The following is a 24,173-nucleotide window of genomic DNA, read 5'->3' as shown; positions in this document are numbered from 1 at the left end:
TTGTTTACATTTTCATATGAATCATAAAGGTAAAGTTGCTGCCATTTTAAATTTATGACTCATTTTCTCAAGAACCTGACATTCAAAACTAGGCTTTTTGTAGCTGAAGTTTTGTAGCACTGAAATATTTTTTAGTTAATTGTATAGAACAATTCTTATTATATGTGTGATATACTGTGTAAGTACCATGATGGATTTTTTGCTTTTTTCAAATTGTCTTATGTATGAAGTATCTTCCTGTTTTTATTTTACAAGCCTTACTAAATTATTTCATTTCTTCTTTTCAATATGCCACAGTTAACATATACTGGCTTTTTATCATCTGCAGTGAAAGCATTACTTTGAAACCACTGCTTAAATAATTTTGGATTTTGTATATGATAAGCCTGCTGCTCTGCAGGATGATTGATCTATGCGTTGTATAGGTTAGGAACTTTATTTTGAAGAATGATATCTGAGGTCCTAACTGTAGAGCAACTATAAGTGAATTAGAAGTGTGACTCAGAATTACTTCTTCAGTGGTTGTAATATGGTTTATATGCATTGAAATTTTACAGATAAGCACAGACATGGAAGAGAGCATTACTACTTACTTACTTCTTTTTTATTGAGAATAAATACAGTTATTGGAATAAATTGATTTTCTCTCTTTTTGCTTACTAGTTTGTATTTGTTGTTTACCAAATTATGGGCATATACCAAATCAGCGCACATATTTAAAGAGGAAAAATTAAGTTAGGCCAACTAATCTAATTTTCTTGCCTGAAAAAGTGCTGAAAAACAAATAATTCCAGTTCCCCTGTGAAAACAAGAACATCAAAAACAACCAAGAGAGGCTTGTTAAAAGCAAGGACACGGGCAGATAACAGGGCAGATGGACAGACCAAAAACCCACAGATTTTGTAAGCCTGATTTTAGTAATGCTTTTGAAAGATTCTCAACTGATGTTCTCCTAAGCAGGCAAGAAATCACAATCAAGAAATCACAGTCAAGATTAAATTACACAGTGAATATATAATTTGTTAAGGAAAACATATTTATTACAGCAGTTATCAATAGCTTATTGGCAAGGAGGAAGCAAGTACTATGTGTCAGTTTCACACAGCCTTGGACCCATTACTTTCAATATGCTTTTTTAAAGAGCAGAGGGCAGAAAATTTATTCCATTTTCAGACTAACGTCAACCTGGAGGGAGCACAACTACACTGGAGGATAGGATTAGAATTCAAAGTGGTTTGATAAGTCAAGTAAATGGCAAAAGGAAAAAAGAAAAGGTAAGAAAAAGAAGTGTGCAGCTCAATAAATAGAAATGCAAGAGTTTTACTGCTTAGGTAGCACTTTTGTAGAAAAAGACTGGAATATTATAGAATACTATAAGCTATAGTGAGTACTTACATCAGTACGGTTTTGAAAAACACAAGCACCCTGTAATCTATATATAATACTGATTTTAGGCTGTAAAGTAAGTTAATTACTCCCTCCTCTCTGATCAGCTTGGGCACAGTCTCAGCTAGAGCTGAGTCTTGAGCTTTGAGCACCTCACTTGAAGAAGGAGGTCAGCCCAGTAGAACGAATCCAGGCCACAAGAATGAGTGAAGGTATGGAAATATCTCAAAAAAGATGCATGCTGTTTTAGTCAGAGAAAAACAACAGAGAAGTCCCCCCAGTTCATATAACGAGCATGATGTTCTGCAGTATGGAACATCCCTCTGGCTAGTTCAGGTCAGCTGTCCTGGCTCTGCTCCCTCCCGGCTGCTGGTGCACCTGCTCACTGGCAGAGCTGGGGAAACTGAAAAGTCTCTGATTTAGAGTAAGCATGACTTAGGAACAACTAAACCATCCATGCATTATCAACGTTGTTCTTACACTAAATCCAAACCCACAGCATTGTACCAACTACTAAGAAGAAAATTAACTCAATCCCAGCCAAATCTGGATAACTTCACAGGTATTCCATTCAACATAACTTCACAATTTAACATCTTCCAGTATTTTTCCTGTTTCTCAGTGTGCTCTGCCACATTTAAAAAAATGTTTATGCTTGGAATGGTCCAAAATAATGGTGGTAAGAAGTCAGATGAGAGCATTTGCCCTTTTGCTGAAATAAGGTATACCAAAATAATATTGAAAATATGCATATGTGTAAAGAGTAAGCAACTTGTTTTTACAGAAGAGTTCAGATGTGTAGGTGGAACTTGCGATGTAATTAGAAAAGGAGAAGGAAAAAACAAAATATTTTGACATTGTTGAATGACTATATTTTTTGTTGTTGTTTATTCTGGTCCCTTCCAACCAATTCTTATCATTTGAATCATGTTTTATCTAGAATAAAACCAGACCATCTTAAAAGAATTGTTCAAGCACTTCTTCCATGAAAGAAGCAGGAGATACTGTTCATGATGCTCAAAACCTGAATGCTTCCTGCTGTACTTGGTATGGCCAGGCACTCAGATACATCCCTTGCTACCAGTATAACCGTGTGGAAGGACCAGCAAACTGCATCCTGAACCTGTATAATGCAAGTGCTTAGATCTGTGAGCTGGTGACTGTACCGTACTATATACTAGGTTCATAAAACTGGTGTCTGGCACTTAACACTGAAAAGATAGGGCCATGCTCCTGAAATGGACAGAAGCACAAATTCACACATTTGCAATTATGTCATTTTTACTGTAGCGTCTTAGCTATGAAACAAAACAACAACAAGAAGAACAAAATCCCAAACAAAAAACCCAAAAGAAACAAAAATAAAGCTTTACCCTTTTGCAAAACACTTTAAGGTCAGTATATATTTTTATGTCAAGTATGTGTTGTAATTTATGTGACTTATGTTTTCAAATCTATGGCTTTGGGCCAACAGATGGGCCCAACACTGCAATCTCTTTCATTAACTTTAATAGAAAACTTTCTGCAGGACAGGACCAGTCTACAATAGACTCAACTCCTCTTATTACAGTGGAAGAAAAACAACATGACAGCAGTTTGGATAGAAGCATTAAGAAGAAAAAACCCTTTTTTTTAAAAATCCTGACATTCTGTTGTCATTTGTATTTTTAATACCTGAAAGGCCTTGGGTGCCTTTAATGATTCAGGTTAATGAATAACTGAAAATTTTTTTAATTGACAATCAAGTGTGGCCATTGAGAGACATAATTTTAGGACTAAAAGAAATTATTTACATCTACAAACTGTAGTTTAATTGGATCACAGTTTAGCATAGTGATAGCCCACATTTTTGTTTCCAAACACCAAAATAGTAGGAGTGCCTTTACTTAAAATAACTCCCACCCTTGTTTTGGAAGAAAAAGTCAACCATGTGGGAAAACTTTGGCTTCAAAAATAACGCACATTACAAGTTTTTCTCTGGGAATATTTTCTGTATGTAAATATGCACTTACATGTTTCCTGAACATCCACTATATACAACATTTTGAACTATTTTTATCAGAATTGGTCAGACTTGAAGCAGAAATTCAGCTAGAGCAAAGTGGACATTCAACCTCCTGCATCAGTCACGTGATGTCAATATATCAGGGCATCTTCTGTGAAAGAAGCTATTCTATTTTATAACAGCTAGGGATTATGATGGGAGGGAACCTCTAGGATTATCCATTTCAAACATTTTTTAAGACTTGGGAGACAAAGCCTACAACATCTTTCCTAAAGAAATCTAGTTTCATCCCAAATGTACTTAACAATTTTAAGTTCTACTTCTAATGAAGACCTGTATTCCTGTTTTATTGAAGAAACTATTCTAATTGTAGCACTGATTTGAATTATTATCACTTCATGTATTTTTTCTTCTATTTTCCTTCACTGTTTTTAAGAGAACTGCTGTTACAAACCCTTTAGCAGTGGTTGTCTTCCCATTGACCATACTAGTGGCGTTTAAGTGCAGATATTCTAATTTTAACACATCTTTTTATACCGTGAATGATCAGAACCTAATCATCATTTCAGATTATGTCTGATCAGTGTCTTGTAACCATAAGAGGTATTAATGCTTCCCTTTCTAACAAAGACAGCTTTGCTGGAAAGTACTTAATCTGTATGCATACTTACATGGACCATGTATACCACAATCTTATCAGAATTAAGAGTCCTTGCTATTGAATGCTTTGTAGTTTTGTGTGCTAGTTCCTTTCAAAATTCTAGAAAGGTGCTACCTAGCCCTCTTCTGGTATGACTGCGATGGGATCTGTGGGTCTTAGAAATCACTTAACAAATCACTGGTGGCTGCCGACCATTTGCCGACCATTCCTGTGCCTAATATCTATGACGAAAAAAACCCCAAACAAACAGTAAGAAGTATATATATCTTGGCTTTAAAGCTTAACTTTTTTTCCCCCGAATATCTAGCCCACCCCTGCTGTGTAACTGGTTCACCTTTTTTGTTGTTTGTTTCACTGATATTTTTTTTTTCCTTAATATTTTCTTGTGTTGTCCTTTTCAAGACGTAGCTCTGTCTGACTTCTGGGAATTACTTCTTTATCTCTGTGCTTCCTGATATCCAAGGCCCTAAGCTTATCTCAGATCAGTTCTTTCCTTTTTATTCTTTGTAGGTTGCCTGCTTATTCTTCACATTTTTTCTTGAGATAGTTATTCAAGCAAGCAGGCATGGAATCCTTCTCTCCCCCTGGCTTTGCTACGTGCATCTCATTCATGACGGGTTTAACAGCTCCTGTTTTGAAGAAGCTCCAAACCTCACCTATATTCATGAGTTTCCTTGAACTCTTCTACCTAGTTGTCTTCATTAAATAGTTCTTTCATTAAATGCTTCCCTTAGTTTCCCTAAATTTCTCAAGGCTTTACCTTTAAAGATTCAGTTCCTCCCATGCCAAGTCACTTTTGCTAACCTTCCCAACTTAAAATTAGCTTCTGGTGAATCAGAATATAGATCTGTAAATGCAGCCACTGGACTGTGAAAGTAGCCAGTGACTTGAATAAGGGAATAGCTTCCTGGCTTCTTAGCTAGTGGGTTTTGTTGCAGAGATAACAAGACATGACTCCTGCATCTCATTCTAGAATTAGAAATGACACATAATATGCACACGGAGCTAAAAGAAGCTGCTACATGTTTTCTGTTTTGTTTTAAAAGGAAAAAAACCCCAACAACTTTCCTTGTTGCCAAAGGATGCCATGGTATGTATGGTGAGGTGCTCAACCGTATAGCTGTAATTCAAAGCAATAAATCTTCTCAGATGACAAAACCAGATTGTGTCCTGTTGTTATCAGAACGACCCAGAGAAAGCACTCAGGGATTTTCAGCAAGGACATGCCTTCACTGCTTTTGTTTCCTTTTTCCTGATGGCTAACTGTTCAGCCCATCTAGGTAAAGGCATGGTTATGGCCTTAAAAAGTAATTACGAAATTAGCCAAGCTAGGAGGGTTTTTTGCATTCATTTTAAGATGCTTATGTAGAGAAAAACAGGGAGAGGAAAACAAGTAAAACTTTAGCGTGCGAACCTCAAAAAACGACTCCCGAAGGAAACCACAAACTCATATAGTTCAAAGGCTCTTAGCTCTTGGTGCCTTTTGAAGTGTTTTGAAGAAATTTGTCAGCTTGCTGGCAAAACCACCGATACAGGCGGCTGAACCAGGCGGGAACGAGTGCCCACGCCAGGCGCCCTTGCCTGGCGCTCCCGGCCGACCCCGCCGAGGCCCCGCGTCCGCTCCGGCGGGGTGCGGGATGGGTGCGCCGCTCCCGCCCCCGTCTGCCTGCGGGGCCGGGTGGAAGGGCCACCCTCAGGCCTGATCCTGCCGGGCCCCGTCCTGAAGCCTGGCCCTGGACCTCTCCTTTGGACCCCGGATGCTTTTCTACGGAGGGGTTTTACCGATCAGTCTCCCCGCAAAGGCGGGACCACGTACATTTCATGGTGCAGTTCTCAGGGACTTGGGAGGGGACGCGGAAGGAAAGCGCAGACTTCCCCGTTAAGCCAGCTCTACCTGCAGCGCCCGCCCTCCGTGTGCTCCGCGTCCCCGCGGCTCTCCGGCAGCCGCCCGCCCGCCCCCTCGCTCCCCTCCCCCGCCGCTCCCTCTTCCCGGCCCCCGCCGCAGCCCCACGTGTGCGGCGGCAGCGGCGCCCGCTCCCCTGAGTCGGCCCGGCCCGCTGGGCTCCGCTGTGCCAGCGGCGCAATCCGCATCCCGCATCGATCCCGCATCGACCCCGCATCGATCCCGCATCGATCCCGCATCAATCCCGCGACCGCGGAGCCGCTCGACCCCTCCCCCCCGGGCGGCCGCACACCGGCCGGGAGCAGCAGCCCCGCCCCCGCCTCCCGGCCTCTCCCGCACCGCCCGCCAGCTGTAACATCGCCCCTTGCGCCGCACGGGGGCTTTTGCTCTCCTCACTGTCCGCCTCGGCACATTTCTTTGGACGCGCTTATTCCTAATTATCATCTTGTGTTCGTTTTTTCTAGGGAAGTTCAACGTGGTTCTGTTGGATTTCCTTTTAAGGAGGGAGGGGGAGAAAAACCCAAGCAACTCGACTTCTCTTTTTCCCTCCTTTTCCCCCTCTCTTTGGAGAGAGAGGAGGGGGGTGATGCAACGTGGACCCCGCCGCTGGTATCACCGCGTTCCGCTGACGGCCGCGGCGGCAGGGCAGGCTGGGGAGGAGAGAAGAAAGAGTTTCCGTCGCTGAAGCCTTCCCCCAGTGAGGAGCGGGGCCGTGCCCCTGACGGCGGTGCGGGACAGGCACACCTCTCCCCGGCTCCCCGCCCGCCCCCGCCGTTTCCCACCGGGGCAACCGCAGGATGGGGAGACGGCGGTGGCTCTGGGTGCAGCCCTGCATCCTGTGCCTGGGCTGCCTGGCGCTCTGGGCTCAGGGAGCAACCGGGCAACAAAAGCCTCCGCCGGTCCGCCCCGCCGGAGCAGCGGGCGGCATGTACCCTGGAGCCGCGTACCGGGAGGACGGGGCCGGCAGCGCCGCCGCCGCCGGCCGGGTCCGCAGGCGAGGACAGCAGGACGCGCTCCGCGGGTAGGGATGTGTTCCGCGGGTAGGGACGTGCTCCGCGGGCAGGGACGTGCTCCGCGGGCAGGGATGTGCTCCGCGGGAAGAGATGTGCTCCGCGGGCAGGGATGTGCTCCGCGGGCAGGGATGTGCTCCGCGGGAAGAGATGTGCTCCGCGGGCAGGGATGTGCTCCGCGGGAAGAGATGTGCCCCGCAGGCAGGGATGTGCTCCGCGGGCAGGGATGTGCTCCGCGGGAAGAGATGTGCCCCGCAGGCAGGGATGTGCTCCGCGGGCAGGGATGTGCTCCGGGGGAAGAGATGTGCTCCGCGGGCAGGGATGTGCTCCGCGGGCAGGGATGTGCTCCGCGGGGAGAGATGTGCTCCGCGGGCAGGGATGTGCTCCGCGGGTAGGGATGTGTTCCGCGGGCAGGGATGTGTTCCGCGGGAAGAGATGTGCTCCGCGGGCAGGGATGTGCTCCGCGGGCAGGGATGTGCTCCGCGGGCAGGGATGTGCACCGCGGGCAGGGATGTGCTCCGCGGGCAGGGATGTGCTCCGCGGGCAGGGATGTGCTCCGCGGGAAGAGATGTGCTCCGCGGGCCGGGATGTGCTCCGCGGGTAGGGACGGGCTCCGCAGGTAGGAGCACTCTCCGCGGCCAGGGACGCGCCGCGCCGCGCTCGGGCCTCCCCGCCGCCGCCCGCCCGACAGCCCTTCCCGGCCCCCGCCGGCCCCCGCGGTCAGCGCCGCGGAGCCCGCCCCGCAGCCAGCCGCTGCCTCCCCGCAGCAGTCCCCCGCCTCAGACCCCCGACTATGGTCCTTGCGTTTGCCTTCGGTACATTTTGCCCTCCCACCCCGTTCCGCAACGGAGGGATTGCGCTCAATTGAACTGGGTATTTTGTCCTCGGCTGTGAAATGAGGTCTTTTAATTATTGCGGTTATATTAAAAGCAGACATTGTGTGGGGCTGCGTTACAACTAATGGATGTACAACGCTGGGCTTTTTACTCGAGCATGTTACAATATTAAGATGCTTGGACATTCACTTCGGTTTCTGCAGGGAAACTAAGCAAAATCTGTTTTTCCTGGTGTTTCGGGGAGCTCTTGGTAATTTGAATTAGCTTGTTAGTCTTTATGATCAGTCATTGTGTCTGTCTTGTGTCAGATGGCAGCATGAAGCCAGTTTTTATAGCAAGGTTTCTAAGACTGTATATGAATGAAGAGCCAAACTCATCCCTTGCATATCCTAAATAATTCTACCAGGGATGAATGTGGCCTGCTGTTGCCTAGCTTGCCTCTCCTCTTTGTACTAACCAGTTGAACTAATATAAAATAAAATGGCTTGGAACTTCTTATAGCGGAAGAAGATTTTATTCCTTTAGGGAGGATTTTTTTTGTAGATAGCTTTGCTATACACTTTGTTTTTATTTCATGCAGCTGGTTTCTTCCCCTGTGTGTACATAAAAATTTGGATACAATTTACATTGTTTTATATTGTTGTATATACTTTTATTTGTTTGTCTGTGTGACAGGCCAAATGTGTGTGGCTCTAGATTCCATTCGTACTGTTGCCCTGGATGGAAAACGCTCCCTGGAGGAAATCAGTGCATTGTTCGTAAGTGTCAGACTTCAAGTTTCTACTGCCCTAGGGGTAATAATAAAAATAAATATTCTTTGTGAGTTACTGCCCCATTCAATATGAGAAAAGAGAATTCAGTTCTGTCTTTTGCCTTATTTCTGAAGAGAAGAGAAAAATATGGATTTACAAGTCTACTTTTGTTGCAATCAAAAGATCAGCCAATTGCTGTATTTTCCTTGGTGTGCTCGTAAGAGGCATGTCTGCACTTAGTTTTTACATAAGAACATGACAATGAAGGAAGAAGGAAAAAACCTTCCAGAAATCAAATAATCCACTATAGTAACAGGAAAAAAAAAAGCCAAAAGGTCTTTATATAAAGCAAATCAGATCTTAATTTTTGTGAAACTTCTGTGCTAGGCTTGGAATTGCAATCAAATGGAAAACTTTACATCTGGAGTGCTTATTCACTTGCTTGTCGCTTTTAGTTGTGTTTTAACAGCTATAAAGCATGTAGACTGGAATTACTGCTTGGTCATAATAGGTACTGTGCTGACAGATGTGGCTGTTGACATGGCTTGGCAAAAAAACCCATCCAAATCTGCTCAATGCTCTGGTTAGGGAATGTTGCCTACCTAGAAAGGAAGTAGAGAATTATGTTTTCTGTCTGTTAGACAAAAGCTATTAGACACATGCTTGTTAGAGTTCTTGATTCTTAATATGAGTCTGTTCCCATTCATCCTAGCCTGTCATCATCTCTCTTGCTAATAAGTGTGCTCAGCTTCAGAACTCAGGTTCAAGAACGTATTTCCCTGTACATAAGCAATGAAGGTCTCTGTAATACTCCAACAAACTACAGACATATAGGACTAGTGAAGGAATGGGCAGTAAGCCATGGTATGTGGCCATAAAGGTGACTTTTTGGGCTGCTGCCTTATGATTCAGGACTGTTAACCTGTTCATACTCGTTTTACATGAATGAATTTGCCTTGCTAGTAATTCTTATGAAGGTGCCATGTGTATCACAGATTTTTATCTGAGGTTGACCTAGCATTTCCTTGCAAAGGTTAATAAACATGTCATTCAGAGGAAGATGCTGGTATCAGTACCACTGTGTGATAAGAGGAGCTCCTCAAAATATTCAGATCACATTTATTATCTCATAATACTGGCTTACTTAAATGCAAACTGGAGTTGCTGTTGGTAGGTTTTCAGGTTCAGCTGGCTATCTCTGATTTACTTTCAATTTATGTGCACAAAGGATATCTTTTAGCTCCTGTTTACTTACTGAAGCTTAATTGCAGCTCCCTAACGTGTTTGAAGGGTGAATGATTTTGCCAGACCATCTGTAAGATTGGCTGTGACCCTTTTTTGTATTTTTGGTGGAGGTTTGAGAGCACAGATTGCTATGCTCCTATTAAACATTTGTTGAGATGATGATCCTTCTGGCTAGAGCTGTTTAGCTAGATGAAGCCTTCTTCACAGGATAATGGACAAGGTAGCAAACTTCTTGTTGGAGATGCATTGATTATATTTAGTGCAGATTGTAACTGGTGATTTTAAAGTATTACTTCATGAAGAGAGATCAATGATCTAGTAGTGGTGGGTCAACAGGAAACTGGTCTGACTTTGCAATGTTTTCATTTGATAATGTGATGATGGTTGTTGGTGGTTTGTGACATATTTGTGATTAAAAGTGATCTGTTACCTAAAAAACAAGGGTCTGGTTGGGTTTATTTTTTCTTTAAATAAAATAAACTGCTCTGACTAAAGCACATTTAGAATATGCTTTTGGCTATAGGGCTTTGAGTTGATAAAAAATTATTCCCTAACAGATAATTAACAAAATGGAACAGATAATTAACAAAATGGTCTAAATGTAGACCTCGCTTAACCAGGACATTGATCTATGTTGTATGAAGATGGACTGAACATTCATACAAGGAAAACAGTCCTGTTACGTGTTTGTCAAGTGCACTAAATCTGAGTCCTGTTTCTCACTTTTACGCCTGCTAATGGAAAAAAATATTTTGTATCAGCCAGTGGTATGTCTCTAATTTCAACTAAATAGCAAAATCCCACAAACTCTTTCACCTCTCATGCCTTCATGTTTAGGGCATGGCTGTAGAAGAATGTAATGGTAATTGTGGATGATCCACATTGCATCTCTTCGATGCCCAAAGAGTGGTGTCAGTGGACCCCTGCTGTGGCTTTGTCTACTCCCCTCCAAAGGCAATGTGGCCTTTATTGGAGTATGTCAAGGAGGATGTGGGTTTAGAAAATCTGTTCTGGTTTGGTCTGAGTTGGCATCAGTACAGAGCTTCTGATTTGGTGGAGAAAAGTTGAAAGAGAGCATGTTAATTTATCAGGGGGCATATTTAAATTCTATAATGGGGCAAGAAAATTATTTGCTTCCTTGTAGGAGTTATGTCTCGTTTATGCATTTTTTTTCTAAATCAGAGGTAGAGCACAAGCATTCTGGGAAAGGCCTTATCTCTGCTTCCTTTTTTTAAAATGTATATGGCCAGGTGTGGGGTTTTTTTTCCTTTCCTTTTAATAGACATAGGCAGGGTTTTTTTAGGTTGTTGGTATAGTCATGACAAATTATCTGTCAAAGTATTTGTTCTTTTTGTAGTCCTTCAATGGAGATATGCTTCCAGATTTTTTGATTCTTTCAAAACCCCAGAGTTATTTACAAAGATACTGTGATTCTTGGTTGTTGGGGTTTTTTTTTTGCTTTACAAGCTGTCTCTCACACAATAGTGGTTTTTTAAGTCCTCCTGTCTCGTACTGGGTACTGGCTCTTAATGATTCATGGTCTCTTTTGGTGCATTTGCTAATCCAGCAGATTATTTAGATGTATTCATTTGGATCTCGTTTAGAATCTGGATTTAACCTTTAACTCTTTCCTTGTTCACTTGTTCCTTCGTGCAATAGAGCTCCCTTGGCAGATGAGTGAGAAGGGAAGGCACGATTTAGATGCATCAGGGGGATAGCACAACAGCGTGCATGTTATGGATCCATAATACAGTGTGGACAGCCTTCCCTGAAATTTTTATAAAGTTAGTTTCTAAATGACGATGGAGATTTGAGTACAGAAAACTGTGTTTAGGGAAGCTACACAAAATCTCTAAAGCCCATCATTTGGACATGGACTTCTCAAAAAACGGGTTTGTGTGAAGGATGGATAATCTTAGAAAAAAAGAGACCCTAAAATGCCTCTAAAATAGCAATTATAAGAGAGGAGCTATACCATCAATTGACATTATGATCTATATTGTTTCTATTCATTCATATCTTGGATTCTTGGTAAACTTACTGGTCTTGTGGTCTACAATATGTAAATTTAATAATTTTACATTACTCATGTAATAGGCTGGTAGTTCTAATTAGGGAAAGACTTGATTATCTGGTTTCAGTGGTCAGACCGATGTTTGAATATGCCATATATGATTCTCTTTGCCTTTAAATTTGTCAGAGATATTGATTACACCAAAAATTAGTTTGCTTTATTTAACTTACAATTACTTTTGCATGTATATAAACTCTTCCATTGAAATAGGCATTCAAGTGTTCCTTTTGTTTTGTTTTGGTTGTGTTTTCTAAAAGAAGCTGTTAACATACTTAGGACTTTTTCCTCTAGTTTAAGACTAAGGTTACTATTAATCACTGTCTTTTTGTGTTTTTCCTCAGCAATTTGTAGAAATAGCTGTGGTGATGGATTTTGTTCCCGTCCTAACATGTGCACTTGTGCAAGTGGACAGATACTACCTACTTGTGGATCAAAATCTAGTAAGGACTTTCTATATTTGTTTTCATTACAGATTTCATTTTAGGTAATTCTTTTTGACTGTCAAGTCAGAAATAACTACTGTGTAAATTCTTTAAAAAGAACTTGTCATTACTGCATATATGCATGTAACGCTTTGGCATATCTCTGGTTTTTGATAAAGTTTGATACACTATGCATGTATGTTTACTCTGTGTGAAAAATTGGGAAAAAAAGTGTTTAAAGAGATAAGCAAGTTTAAATACAAATTTGCATGTTATTAACATTTTCATCAAGTCCATTTTCCTAAGCAATGAGGATTGTACAGCCTCCAAGAGAGTTAAAAGTTCCAAGTTGCTAAATAATAGGCATGGAAAACTAAAAAACCCTCTTTTTTAAAAAAAAACAACTCTTCCTTTTAAAATAATGGCTGACTAATAGCTACAGTGTGGACGGCTTTGGTTACAAAATACCTGAGTGTACATTTAAATACATGACATATTGTACAAAGCTCATGTCTACTTTTAGATGCCTCTGTTGTCATTCACATTTGCTTCCTAATGTGGTATCTCTGCCTAACACTGGTATCTCTCTGCCTGGGCTCCGCTGCAGTACAAAAGTGCAGCATTAGTTGCATGAACGGTGGCACATGCACGGATGACCGGTGCCAGTGCCAGAAGGGCTACGTTGGAACTTACTGCGGGCAGCGTAAGTAACTGCTCTGTTGCATTTAAAAGTAAATCTGCGTAAGTCCTGCAAGTTAGCTCTTTCACTGCAGGTAGAGTAGGAAGATAAAAAAAGCCAACATGCTGAAATATAACGAGAAGTCTGTGACAAATTTAGTGCTTTTTTGGGGGTATAGTGTTTACCTGAAAGTCACTTCATGCTTGAAGTGCATTTATAATTCTCTAAAAATCTGAGTAGGGATTGAATTCACCAAACAGTTTTGGAAGATCCTTTGGGAACAGTAGCAGCATACATCCCACTCTCCTTCTCTTACCAGGTGATCACTAATTTTTCATTCTATTTTATGAAGTTTATCCATCTAAGAACAACAGCCTAACTGCTGTTAAAGCACGTTTTTCTGTTTTCTACTTGACTAAGGAAAAACATTAAATATAGTTCAAGCTTTTGAATACCTTTTCAGTTTGGCAGACAGGCTAGAAAGTCAACTATTTGCACAGCTCTACCTGTCACAGTAGTGTTTACAAGCTGTACAAATGTAGCAAACAAAAATCACTAAGGGCTGCAGGGATGAGGAAAGACTCAAAGTGTATTCTGAAGCCAGCTGGCTACTAATTACCTGAGAAATTAATTGCTGAAGTTAGTCTGAAGGAACTGGAGACAAATAAAAGGCAGCCATGCAAAGAGCAGTTAACTGAACAGTTAGACTATTCAGTTACACTGAATCCCTTTGTCTTGATAATTTTTGCAAATGATGGAGAGCAGTCTTGCTCTTGGTTTATTTCTACCTAGATAAAATTCTCTAAAATTTTAGGTAATAATTTTAATCCTAAAATGTAAATATTGCTAAGAGTTGCTAGCCCCTTGCTGGTACTTTTAAAGAATTGGGTCAACACCTGAATGCTCTCACACAGGCCATATTCCAGTGAATAAATGAAAAGGGGACTGGATTTTCAGGCAGTGACTCTAGAGCAATCCAGAAAATTTGAACAAACTTGAAATTTGCCTTATTGTACAGTTAAAATTTGAAGTAAGATTGAGTATTTTTCTTCTAGACACAATATGGAATGAATGAATGAAAAATGTAAAATTGTCATTATCCTTTTTACTTAATTTATTTACTATATATATTTAGAAATGTGTCTTAAATACAATGAAGTTAATTGTCTTGCGAAAGTGTCATTGTCCTTTAATTCAGTAAGGTGACACATGCAGAGAAGTGTCTTCATTTTATGCACAAGATACACCTTATCAGTAAAAAGTAATTCAGTTTTATAGTTCTTGATAAGAAGTAGGGCTTCATCACATTTCCACATAACCATATATTTTATGTTCCCCATTGTGATATAGTTGACGTGTATATTTTTTCCAGTCAGCTTGAAATACTTACCTTCTCTAGGTCGCTGAGGTTCTTTTGCGCTGGATACTCAAGTGTGTTAAAAATGCCGCCTCCAGACTGGGGAGACCTGTGTAGGAAGGTAGCCTGGAGACTTCTAGACCAAAGTCCCTTTGCTCTTGTTCAGAGCCACTTAAAAATGGTGGGGCTCTCCTTTATGGTGAAATACATTGATTTGGAACATGTGTGAATTCTGAACAAGGCTGTGTGTCCTGGAAGCAATAAGCCTGAAAACAGACTGGATTAGTTAGTTAAAGCACTCTTAATGGCATTTTTCAACCTTGCTGAAGAACCGTCTTCCTTTCAAATTGAGAAGATTTCAGTGCTTTGACAGCATGTTTTGTTCTTTACTCACACCATTGATAAATTACATGAATGGGTGCTCTGAAGTTCTTCAACTGTAAAATATCTTCTCTGTCTATATGTACTGTGGATTTATACTCCCCCAAAATTGTTTTATTTCTTGTTGGGATCTTTTAGGAAACAGTTTTTTGAAGGTACTTACAGACAAGTTAAAATGATAATTCTTTTCCCTTGCTCTAAACATCACTTCTCCTGCCAGTATCAACTCTGAGAGGTGAATTACCTGTCTCTTTGACTTCCCAGGCCTCCCTTCTTGAAAGGTTTACTGCTGTTGTGAATGAATAGTACAACTTAATACACTCAGAAAGTCTCAAAATAGACGAGTTTTTATCTGCTAAGTTTGGTGATGGTTATAAATTCTTGAAATTGGCGACTAGAGCTGCACAACTGTTTAAAAATTAGTTAAACATCTGCTGATCTGTGCTAAATGTGATTAATTAATCATATGCTTGCTATTAGCATCACACAGGTGCTAATGGAATTTGAGTTGAACAGTCATTACTGTTGGTGATGATGGGTAGGAAGGAGATCAGTTTGATCTTCAGGTCCAGAAAGATTTAGATCGGTTGAGAGGAAAAAAATTATTTTTGAATACCACATATGATAATCTTTGAAATATCATTACTATAACATTTTAATATTTTTTTTTAATTAAAGCTGTCTGTGAAAATGGCTGCCAGAATGGAGGACGGTGTATTGGACCTAATCGCTGTGCATGTGTCTATGGATTTACTGGCCCTCAGTGTGAAAGAGGTAAAAGAAAGAAATAAGGGAGGAAATTATGAAAAGTTATATGCAACAGTGCAGTATGTATATATTTTATGCTGTGTATTTTCTGGCTGAGCCAGTAAGCTTCCAGTAAACCATTTATTATTTGTAATTTTAGAAACTGTCTTCCTTTTTAGTCCGGTAGCCCCATTTCATATTGGCAAGTACAAAACTGTCATAATTAGTACGAATTTCAGCTCATTTAGGCTGCTTATTTTGTTCATGTAACAGTTCAAATTTGATCTATCTTTTGCTCTCAGCTTCGTGAAATAACTTGATAGCAAAATTGCTGATCGTGTAACTAACTGAAGGATTCTTTTTCTGTGTAACACCTCTTTCACAAGAGGAACTTGGGAAGTTCCTTGCTCTGGTTAGTTCTGTCCTACAGGAGAAAGTGAGATGGAGCGAAAAAATAACCAGTTACCAGGATACTGAGATCAGTTCCTAAAACCATGCTTATATGAGAAAACATCTTAAACGTATCTTAACTAATTGTGCTTTCATGAAATGGGGACTAATCTAGGATTTTATTATAAAATTTTAGGGAAAAATCCTAAGCTGCCTTTTATGGGTTTAGAGATACCGACGAAGTCAGTTTCAATGGAGCTGAACAAAACATTTTAAATGTTACACTATGTGGTTAGCACGCAAAGAATTAAGGCACTGAATCTACATACCATGATTTAGAATAAACCTGCTTCCACTCTCAGAAATCTATAGTTCATGCTTTTTAGTAAATCAGAGCATTGTTTGTATTCTGAAACAAAGACTGTGGAAATATAGTAATGTAGAAGTGCTCAACATTAGATCTAATTTTAGAATGTATTTTATGTACATCAAACTGGTAAGTGTAACCCAAATCTCTGTCTATTTAGAATGGATTTTTAATGAGTAGCTATCGTGACGACTGCTTATCAAAACAATAATCTTGTACATCCTTTAACATGAAGTTTGTAAGAATAATCAAAGGTGGTGCTGAAGAGGTTAGCAGAAATATTATTCTTGGGCTTTCTCCCAGGTGGTGTGTGTTTGCAAATACATGTTCTCATCAAAAAGGGTACTGAAGAACTGAGCAATCATAGTGTGAAACGCTGGGTACTAGTATGTATTGTTGTCTTACTCCTTTAAAATATTCAAAATGTTGTCAGTACTAAAAAGGGGGATGGATTCATTTGCATTAATGGAAAATAGAAAGTCATATATTTAATTCTCATTAGCAGTGGACAAGACACCCACTCAGTGCAGAAGTAGACTTCTTAGATTGATAAAAAAAAATTAAATCAGAAGGGATCTCCACAGGCCATCTAGTCCAGTACCTGCCTGAAGCAAGTGTAATCAGATAAGGCTGCTGAGGTCTATGTCCACTCGGGTTTTGAACACCTTCAAGGATGGAGATTCCACAACATCCCTGGACAACCTATTCCAGTATTTGATCATCCTCATGTAAAACAAATAAACAAACAAACCACAAAAAATATCCCTAATATCTAATTGCAGTCTTGCATGTTCTGACTTGTGTTTGTTGCCTTGTCTGATGGCTGTGAACCTGGAAGAAGAGTCCAGCTTCGATTTCATTGTATTTTATATTTTATTATATATTATTTATAATATATTATTATTATAAATAATATTGTATTATTTATATTTTATGATTATATTTCATTCTGAACAGTTGTAGGCAACAATACTGCCTCTGTAGTTACAGGCAGCAATAGTCCCCTTGAAACCTTCTCTTCTTAAGGCTGGCTGAACTCGGGTCCCTCAGCCTTTCCACACAGGGCAAGCTCTCCAGCTCCCTGACCAGTTTGGTGACCCTTGTCTAGATTTTCTTCTATATGTCCATTTCTTCCTTGTATTGGGAATCCAAAACTGGACACAGTACTCTGATGCAGTTCTACAAGTGCCAAATGGAGCTGAAAAGCCACTTGCCTGGACTGGATGCTGTGCTCATCCTGTTGCAGCCCATGCAGCTGGCCTTCTCTGCTGCAAGGGTATGCTGCTGCTCCATGTCCAGGTTGTTCTCTAGTAGGACCCCCATTATCCTTTCCTCAAGAGCTGTGTTACAGGCAGTTAGCCTCAACACTCTGTTGTTCCATCAGATTATTTCATCCCAGATGTGAGACTTCATTTGCTTTTGCTGAACTTCATGTAAATACGCCCGTTTTTTCTAAACCATCCAGATCACTCTGAGTAGAAGCCCTGCCCTCCAGCATATTGTCTCGTGCCCTAAATTTGGTGTAATGTGCAATTTTGATGAGTGTGCTCTTGTGCCACCACCCAGGTTGTTGATGAAGACATTAAACTGTTATTTGCCCAAGTACTCATCCCTGAAGGACCGTGCTAGTTTCCTGGCTACAAGCTGGACTTTGCTGATTACAACTGTTAGAGCCAGCAGTCCAGCCCATTTTCCACTCACCTTATACGTTGTTTACTTACTCAGTCTGTATCTCACCAATTACAGTCTCTCGGTGGGAGCCTGTTTCAAAAGCCTTCTCAAGTAAAGCAACATCCACTGCCATGCCCTTGTCCTCGGCTCCAGTGACCTCAGGGTTGAAAGTGGTGATGACACTTACCCTTGGCAAACCCATGCTGGCTGCTTCCAAACACCTTTTGTCGTTCATGTGTTTAGAAATGGCTTCTGAAGGGAGTCCTGTGGAATTCTGTGTTTTAAATTCGGGTCTGAAGTGCTCCAAGCTTTTTATAAATTGTGAAAATACCTTGCACCATTTTTCTACGCTTGTTCACTATGAAATGGAGGTAATTTCCATGTAGATGAAAGAAATAACTAAACCAAATACTGAAATATCAGGAGCTTCTATTTGCTATTCAAGGCTGTTTTGTATACCCACTAGATGTCACAAGCAACAGAGAAATGTAAAGGATGACTTTGTTTCTTTGTCTCTAATTGCTTGTCACTTCTGTTCTTAAAACCAGATTTACACACTGTTATTCATTGCTGGTGGTTTAGGGTTTTGCTGTTGCAAGTTACATCCAGCCCGTTCTCTGTAGTTGCTTCTTACAAACCAAGTGCAAGAACTCAAATCTTTTATATTTTGGCTAGTGGGGAAATAGGAAGCATTATTCTGTTAAAAACTCTGTTGATATTTGCAGCCATTTCCAGGAACATTTATTTGTAGAATGTACACCTACCTTCTAGCAAAAATAAGACACTACCAAGTCTGTCAGTTTAGAATGGATTTTCAAGGGATTGGACAGCATTAGGCTGCTTTATAGTTTAAGCCTTAATTCAGAGGGAGCTTACATTTGTCCAAATTCAACAGTCAAACTTCTATATCCAAGATGGATGATAATTATTGCAGTACTATAACATGATAGAATTGTAATATTGCAATTTTTATAAATTGATTGCATTCATATTTTTTTTTTTTATTTATTGCAAGAGAACTTGGTAAACCTGCTTTTTGTGCCTGACAGAAGAAATTGTTGCTGGTTAAGACTTGTTTCCATTGTCTAGCTAGATTCAGAACTGTAGAATCATAGTACGTATGACAGACTCCAGCTGCGATGATGGTTCAGACTTTTTAATAACTATGCTTATACTTGAAATAAGTTGACTTGTTTAAAAGATTCTAGTACATATGGGTATTGTAACAACTTTTGTGGTGATGAAAGCATTGAAGTTTGCTTTCTTATAATTCATTGTAAAACTTTAAGCTGCAGAATTCAAGCCATGTAAAGGAATGAAACACCAGTATTTTGGCATCCATATTTCTTAGCTGTCCTTCGAAGTCTTAGCCTTTCAATTCTACATGTAGAATGCTATTGTTATAAAAGATTTAAGCTACATTGCATGGTTATTTGGAAACTGAGTTATTATAATCAAAAATTTACATTTCCTTACTTGAAATTGGGGATAGTAAGACAAATATGCTTCTGTCACTGTCACAAAAATATAACATATATGTAATATATATAATTGCTATATAATTTGCTTATCTATTATAATATAATATACTTTTCCAGCAGTGGAAAGGACTAAGTAAAATTTCACCTAGACTCTTATCTTGGTGTTGCCTAGACTTTCTCATATTCAAAAAAATAAGTTAACTAATTTATTGTATATTACTCAGCTAAAGAAAGATGACTCCTGTAGTATATCTTGGTAATAACTGTAAAAGGTCTCTAGTATAGTAACTGTGAATGTTAATTTTTTTTATGCTTTACATGAGCTGGAGTACTGTGAAGGATACTTTAAATGCCTATTCTGTTCAGTACTTATTCATAATTTATGCTTTTAACCTAATAAGAAGTTTATGCTTTCCAACAAAATGCAAAAGGCAATGATTTCTTCATCTCTTGGTTGCAATGGTTGCCTGTAATACTTTACAGCAAGAAATGCCTCTGTAGTTTAATTTAAAACTGAGTTTAGCAACAGTTCATAACTCTTTTAACTAACATTTTATAATTTAAGGTTACGTGAACTTCCTTTGCAAATCACATCGGAGTTATAAGAGACTTTGTTTTGTTATTTTCTTACATCGCTGTGTTTTAAATGCATACATTTTATTGTTCTGTAAATTAAGTTCTTTTAAATTAGGTATTTTCTTCCTAATATAGAACATATGTAGCTTTCCTTCAGACTGGCCTCCCAGCCTCAGTTATATGATAAAACGTGACTGCTTGTTCAGCTATCTGGGCTCCGAGCAGACTAATTTCCGGACTGGAGACAGGAGGCTGAGCAGTAACTAATGACTGGAATGATGACAGTATTTAACTTGAGACTTGCTGCTGGGTTAACAAGAAAGCAGAACCTGTTTGGGAGCTTGGGCTTTACTCTTTTGGATATATACAATGAGCTTTTCTATTTCCTATCAAAGTGTTCATTTGGTCAGCTTCTTGTCTTTGATTTGTAAACACAGAAGATTCAAGTATTTGCTTTTGTTTGTTCTGTTGTGGTTTTTTTTTCTTTTTAAAGAAAAAAACAGATGTCAAAATTTTGCTGTTGAATTTTTCCTTGTGAAAAATAAATGAAAATAAAGAAACAGATAGATTAGGAGGTCTCATCCTCAGTTGTACACAAAAGAGCAGGTTTTCTAGCATGAGCAGTTTCTTTGGTTTCTCGAGATTGTCTGGGTGAACGATATTTGTATTGTGACACATGGTGTGTGCAGGTTTTTAATTATCTGTAGAGGTAGGTAGCTGTGGAAAAGCAATGTTATTTTCTTCCTTCTTTATTGTGGGCTAAAGGGATGAAGAACCAGTGGAAGGAAGAATCCTGTCACTGATCTAAGTTTGCCTCCATCCCATGTAGGAGAAAGAACAGTGCTCACTTACTGTGTATGTGAGTGGCTTACAATGGGAAGCAAAAAGGTTTGGACTGCGTAGAAATGCATAGCTTGGGAAGAATATCCTTTTGAAGAAGGGAGCAGATTTCAGATAAAGGTATCATGCTTGGGCAGGTGAGAAAAGAGGAAAAATGTACAGATGTAATAGTTTAATATAGCATGGGGACTTCTGAAACAGGGGAACTTTTGGGTTCTTCTTGGGAAAATTGCTGCTCGGATGTTTTAGTCCAGTGTGTTTATTGTGCTTGGTATTCCCAGTAAAAGTGTCTGGACACTTTCTCTGACTGTCTGAATTTTGAAATTTCTGTCTATTAAAGTTGTTGAGAGCCCATACTTCATGACAGATGGAGTAAATAAGTGACTGGGGCAGCTGCCTCCCTGTGGGTTTTTAGTGGGTTAATAGGGAAGACTCTGCATAGATACAGCCAGGTAGTCAGTAGAAACCCTCCTCTCCAGCCAGGCAGCAATTTTTATGCGAGTTCTACAATACCTACAAGAACTTGGCCCATGCAATTGAAGAGTTCTAGGAGGGGCAGCAGCAGGGTAAGTGTTGTGTCCCTGCAGTTAAGAACAGGGTGTTGCAGAGGATGGTGAAAAAGGTTTGAGGTAGAGGATGTAACTAAAATAGATGTTCAATTTGTGGGGTAGGAGAGCATACATCTAAACATTATATTTGAGATCAGTTGCCTTTGTCTGACCTTCTCTGATTGGAAAGTAATTTGATGATCCTGTGTCTAAGAAGAAAAAGGGGGAAAAAGAGAAAAAAAAATAAAAAAAAGGTTTTCTTCAAGCTGGGAAGAGAGTGAAGAAGCCAATCAACAGCACAGAGAAAGGGGCAGGAGGGAGCAAAAAGCATTCTTGGTAAAAGTGTTAATAGCATAGCGTAACTGAGGCAAAAGAATAAAGAACAAAGAAAACAAAACTGAAGTGGAGCTGTAATGAAGACACTGATCACCACTTGAAAGTTATAAAGGTATTTTTTGGTAATACATACGAATAAGATGAAGCTTGTATAGCAAATTGATGCAATTTAATATAGGACAAAACTTCTCAAACATATTTTTATTATAAAGAAAACATACAATTCATATTTAGTCTGTAGTACTGCTGAAGATGCTTGAGTGTGCTTAAGTGACAGTGGTCAGGTGCAAATGAAGCAAGGAGGAAATGAAATTCTTTAAGAAACTACTCCTTCCTCTGACAGACATTCAAAAGATCTTTTATCTTTACACAGCTTTTCCATATCTGTTGATGGTAGCAGTTCCACGAGAAGAAGTGAAAACTTTTGGGGCATGTATTCAGATCTTGTATAGTTGGTGTTACCCCTGTAATCTCATAAACTGCAGAACTTCTTGCTGTGTAGACTGTGGCAGGTTATGCTCGAGAGGTTTTCCTGTCTGCCAGACGTGGCATGCTGCTGTATGAGTGGTTATAAACGGACCTGTACTTTTTCTCAAGTTGCTCGTTTTGTTTTAGCTGTCCCCCAATGACTGTAAACTTTGTTCAGGTGCTTAACACCAAAAATGCTCTTTTGATCATTGAGCTCTTCTCTTTTTGTAGGAGTTGTGGGAATGTAACTTTTAAATTTTTCTAGGTTTTGCTTTATAGTGGCTACTGTTATCCTGAACTCAAATAGAGGTTCTTTATGTGGGCTAGGATGTGTGTGTGTGTATGCATAAGCAGGTCCCTGCTCTGAAGAGCTAACTGGACAAAGAAAGTATTATTACTCTCTTCTGTGCCCGCAAGACAGGCTGAGGCACCTGAGGTTGTTACTTGTTGAAGGCTGGGCAGGGAAGCTTCAGCAAACTTAGCAATCAACTAAATATCCTGAGTTTCAGTCTGAGATTTTAGCTAGGGGAGTCATCCTGCCTGTTTTATCAAGGTGGTGTAAGACTTTTGTATTTTGCATGCCCTAGGAGTGACTATAAATGAAAATGCAGGGTATTTTAGGAGAAAGCAGGAAAAAGGAAAGGAATAAGAATAAACAAAAAATAATTACTAAACGCTACTCTCAAATATCAACCCTGTTTCTTTCTGCCACAGGGCCATGTGTTCTGGTGTCTTGTTTTTTTTCAGTGTACACTAAGTGGAATATTTACCTGCTAGACACCAGTTTAGTTCATTTTCAGTCTGCTTTTAGCCATTGGAAGTGGAGTGCATGGTCTGGAGATACTTGCTGAAAGTTCGTAAAGGAGTTATTCAGGGCCTGTTGAGTGAAGAGAAAGAAATATCAGTTCACTGCAGCATACTCTTAACTACATGATCTAGTTCACAGTGGGTATTCATCACTGCTGGGGTAAACACAAGGGTTACATCATCAACTTCAAGTCTAACTAAAGTCAATGATGTTTAATCAATTTAACTAAAAATGAGTTAGCAGTAGTTTAAAGCTGTACAAAATGTGAATCATCCTTAAATTTTCAATCTTCACCATGATTTCCTACTTTATTTTCTAATTTTCTGTTAAAAAACTTTTCTGTCAGCTTTTTTCCACACATAGTGAAAAGTTAATTATAAGCAAAATGCTGCAGTGGTTGCATTATTTTTTAAAAAACTTCAGTTTAAAATAAAAAAGCACACCTCTAATTTCCTTTGGAGATAGTAAGAGCTAAGGATTGCAGATACCTGCAGCAATAAGAAGTAAACATCTATCTGACAGGTTAGTACCTGATTCAGGAAAATATGTCAGATTATCTGTGTTAGAAGAAGCTGCTAATTTTTTTTTATTGCTTTTTTGAGACTAGAGGTGTCACCAGATGTCTATAATGCATACAGTTAAGTACTGTCCCTGTTCAGGGAACAACTTTTCCTTCTGCAGGTTCAGACCTGCAGGTATTTGCATACATCAGTCTTTGAAGGATGGCCGTAGTTCTGAAGGGCAAATTCAGAAAGCTGCTTTCATGCTTTTAGATATCAGTAGCTGCTAGGATTACAGGCACTACATTAGCTAGTTTGGTCATCCATCATTATGTCCAATAAACAAGATTTTCAGACTTCCCTTCCCTCGCCTTTCACAAGCTGAAAAATAAATATCTAAAGCATTGAAAGCCCCACAAAAGAGAGTGTATGTTTATTTGTTGTTAGCAGATATCTGAAAAAGTCTCTCTTCTAGCTGTGTACAAGGTTTAACTTTTTGCAATTTAATAAAAAGACATGGATAATGCTGAATGTGCCATTGCCAATGATTAAGAAAGTACTTTAATCCCAGTCAGTACTCTTCTGTTGCTTCCCTCTTTTCCTTTCTTTGTGTACTTCACTATGTGATGATTAGTATTCCTTCCTCTTGCCACTTTTCCTCTGGCTGCATTACGGACAGTCAATCTGTTAGATAAATACCTAGTGATGGGTACAGCAAACAAAGTCACTT

At 39.9% G+C, this 24,173-nt stretch overlaps 1 protein-coding gene across 1 annotated transcript in view; it reads left to right on the top strand.

Annotated features, from left to right (window-relative positions):
• Positions 1–6,368: 6,368 nt before the first annotated feature.
• FBN2 (fibrillin 2) overlaps positions 6,369–24,173 on the top strand; it is a 178,831-nt gene continuing 161,026 nt past the window's right edge. The window contains exons 1-5 of the mRNA XM_056325609.1: positions 6,369–6,976; positions 8,477–8,559; positions 12,214–12,312; positions 12,902–12,997; positions 15,390–15,485. Coding sequence (XP_056181584.1) covers positions 6,753–6,976; positions 8,477–8,559; positions 12,214–12,312; positions 12,902–12,997; positions 15,390–15,485 — 598 coding nt within the window. The 5' untranslated portion in view covers positions 6,369–6,752. The remainder of the gene's footprint in view (positions 6,977–8,476; positions 8,560–12,213; positions 12,313–12,901; positions 12,998–15,389; positions 15,486–24,173) is intronic.

The sequence above is a fragment of the Falco biarmicus genome, chromosome Z (assembly GCF_023638135.1).
Source record: "Falco biarmicus isolate bFalBia1 chromosome Z, bFalBia1.pri, whole genome shotgun sequence".
Taxonomy (NCBI): Eukaryota; Metazoa; Chordata; class Aves; order Falconiformes; family Falconidae; genus Falco; species Falco biarmicus.
The sequence above is the reverse complement of the archived record's forward strand: the minus strand, read 5'-3'. Positions and strand labels throughout refer to the sequence as shown.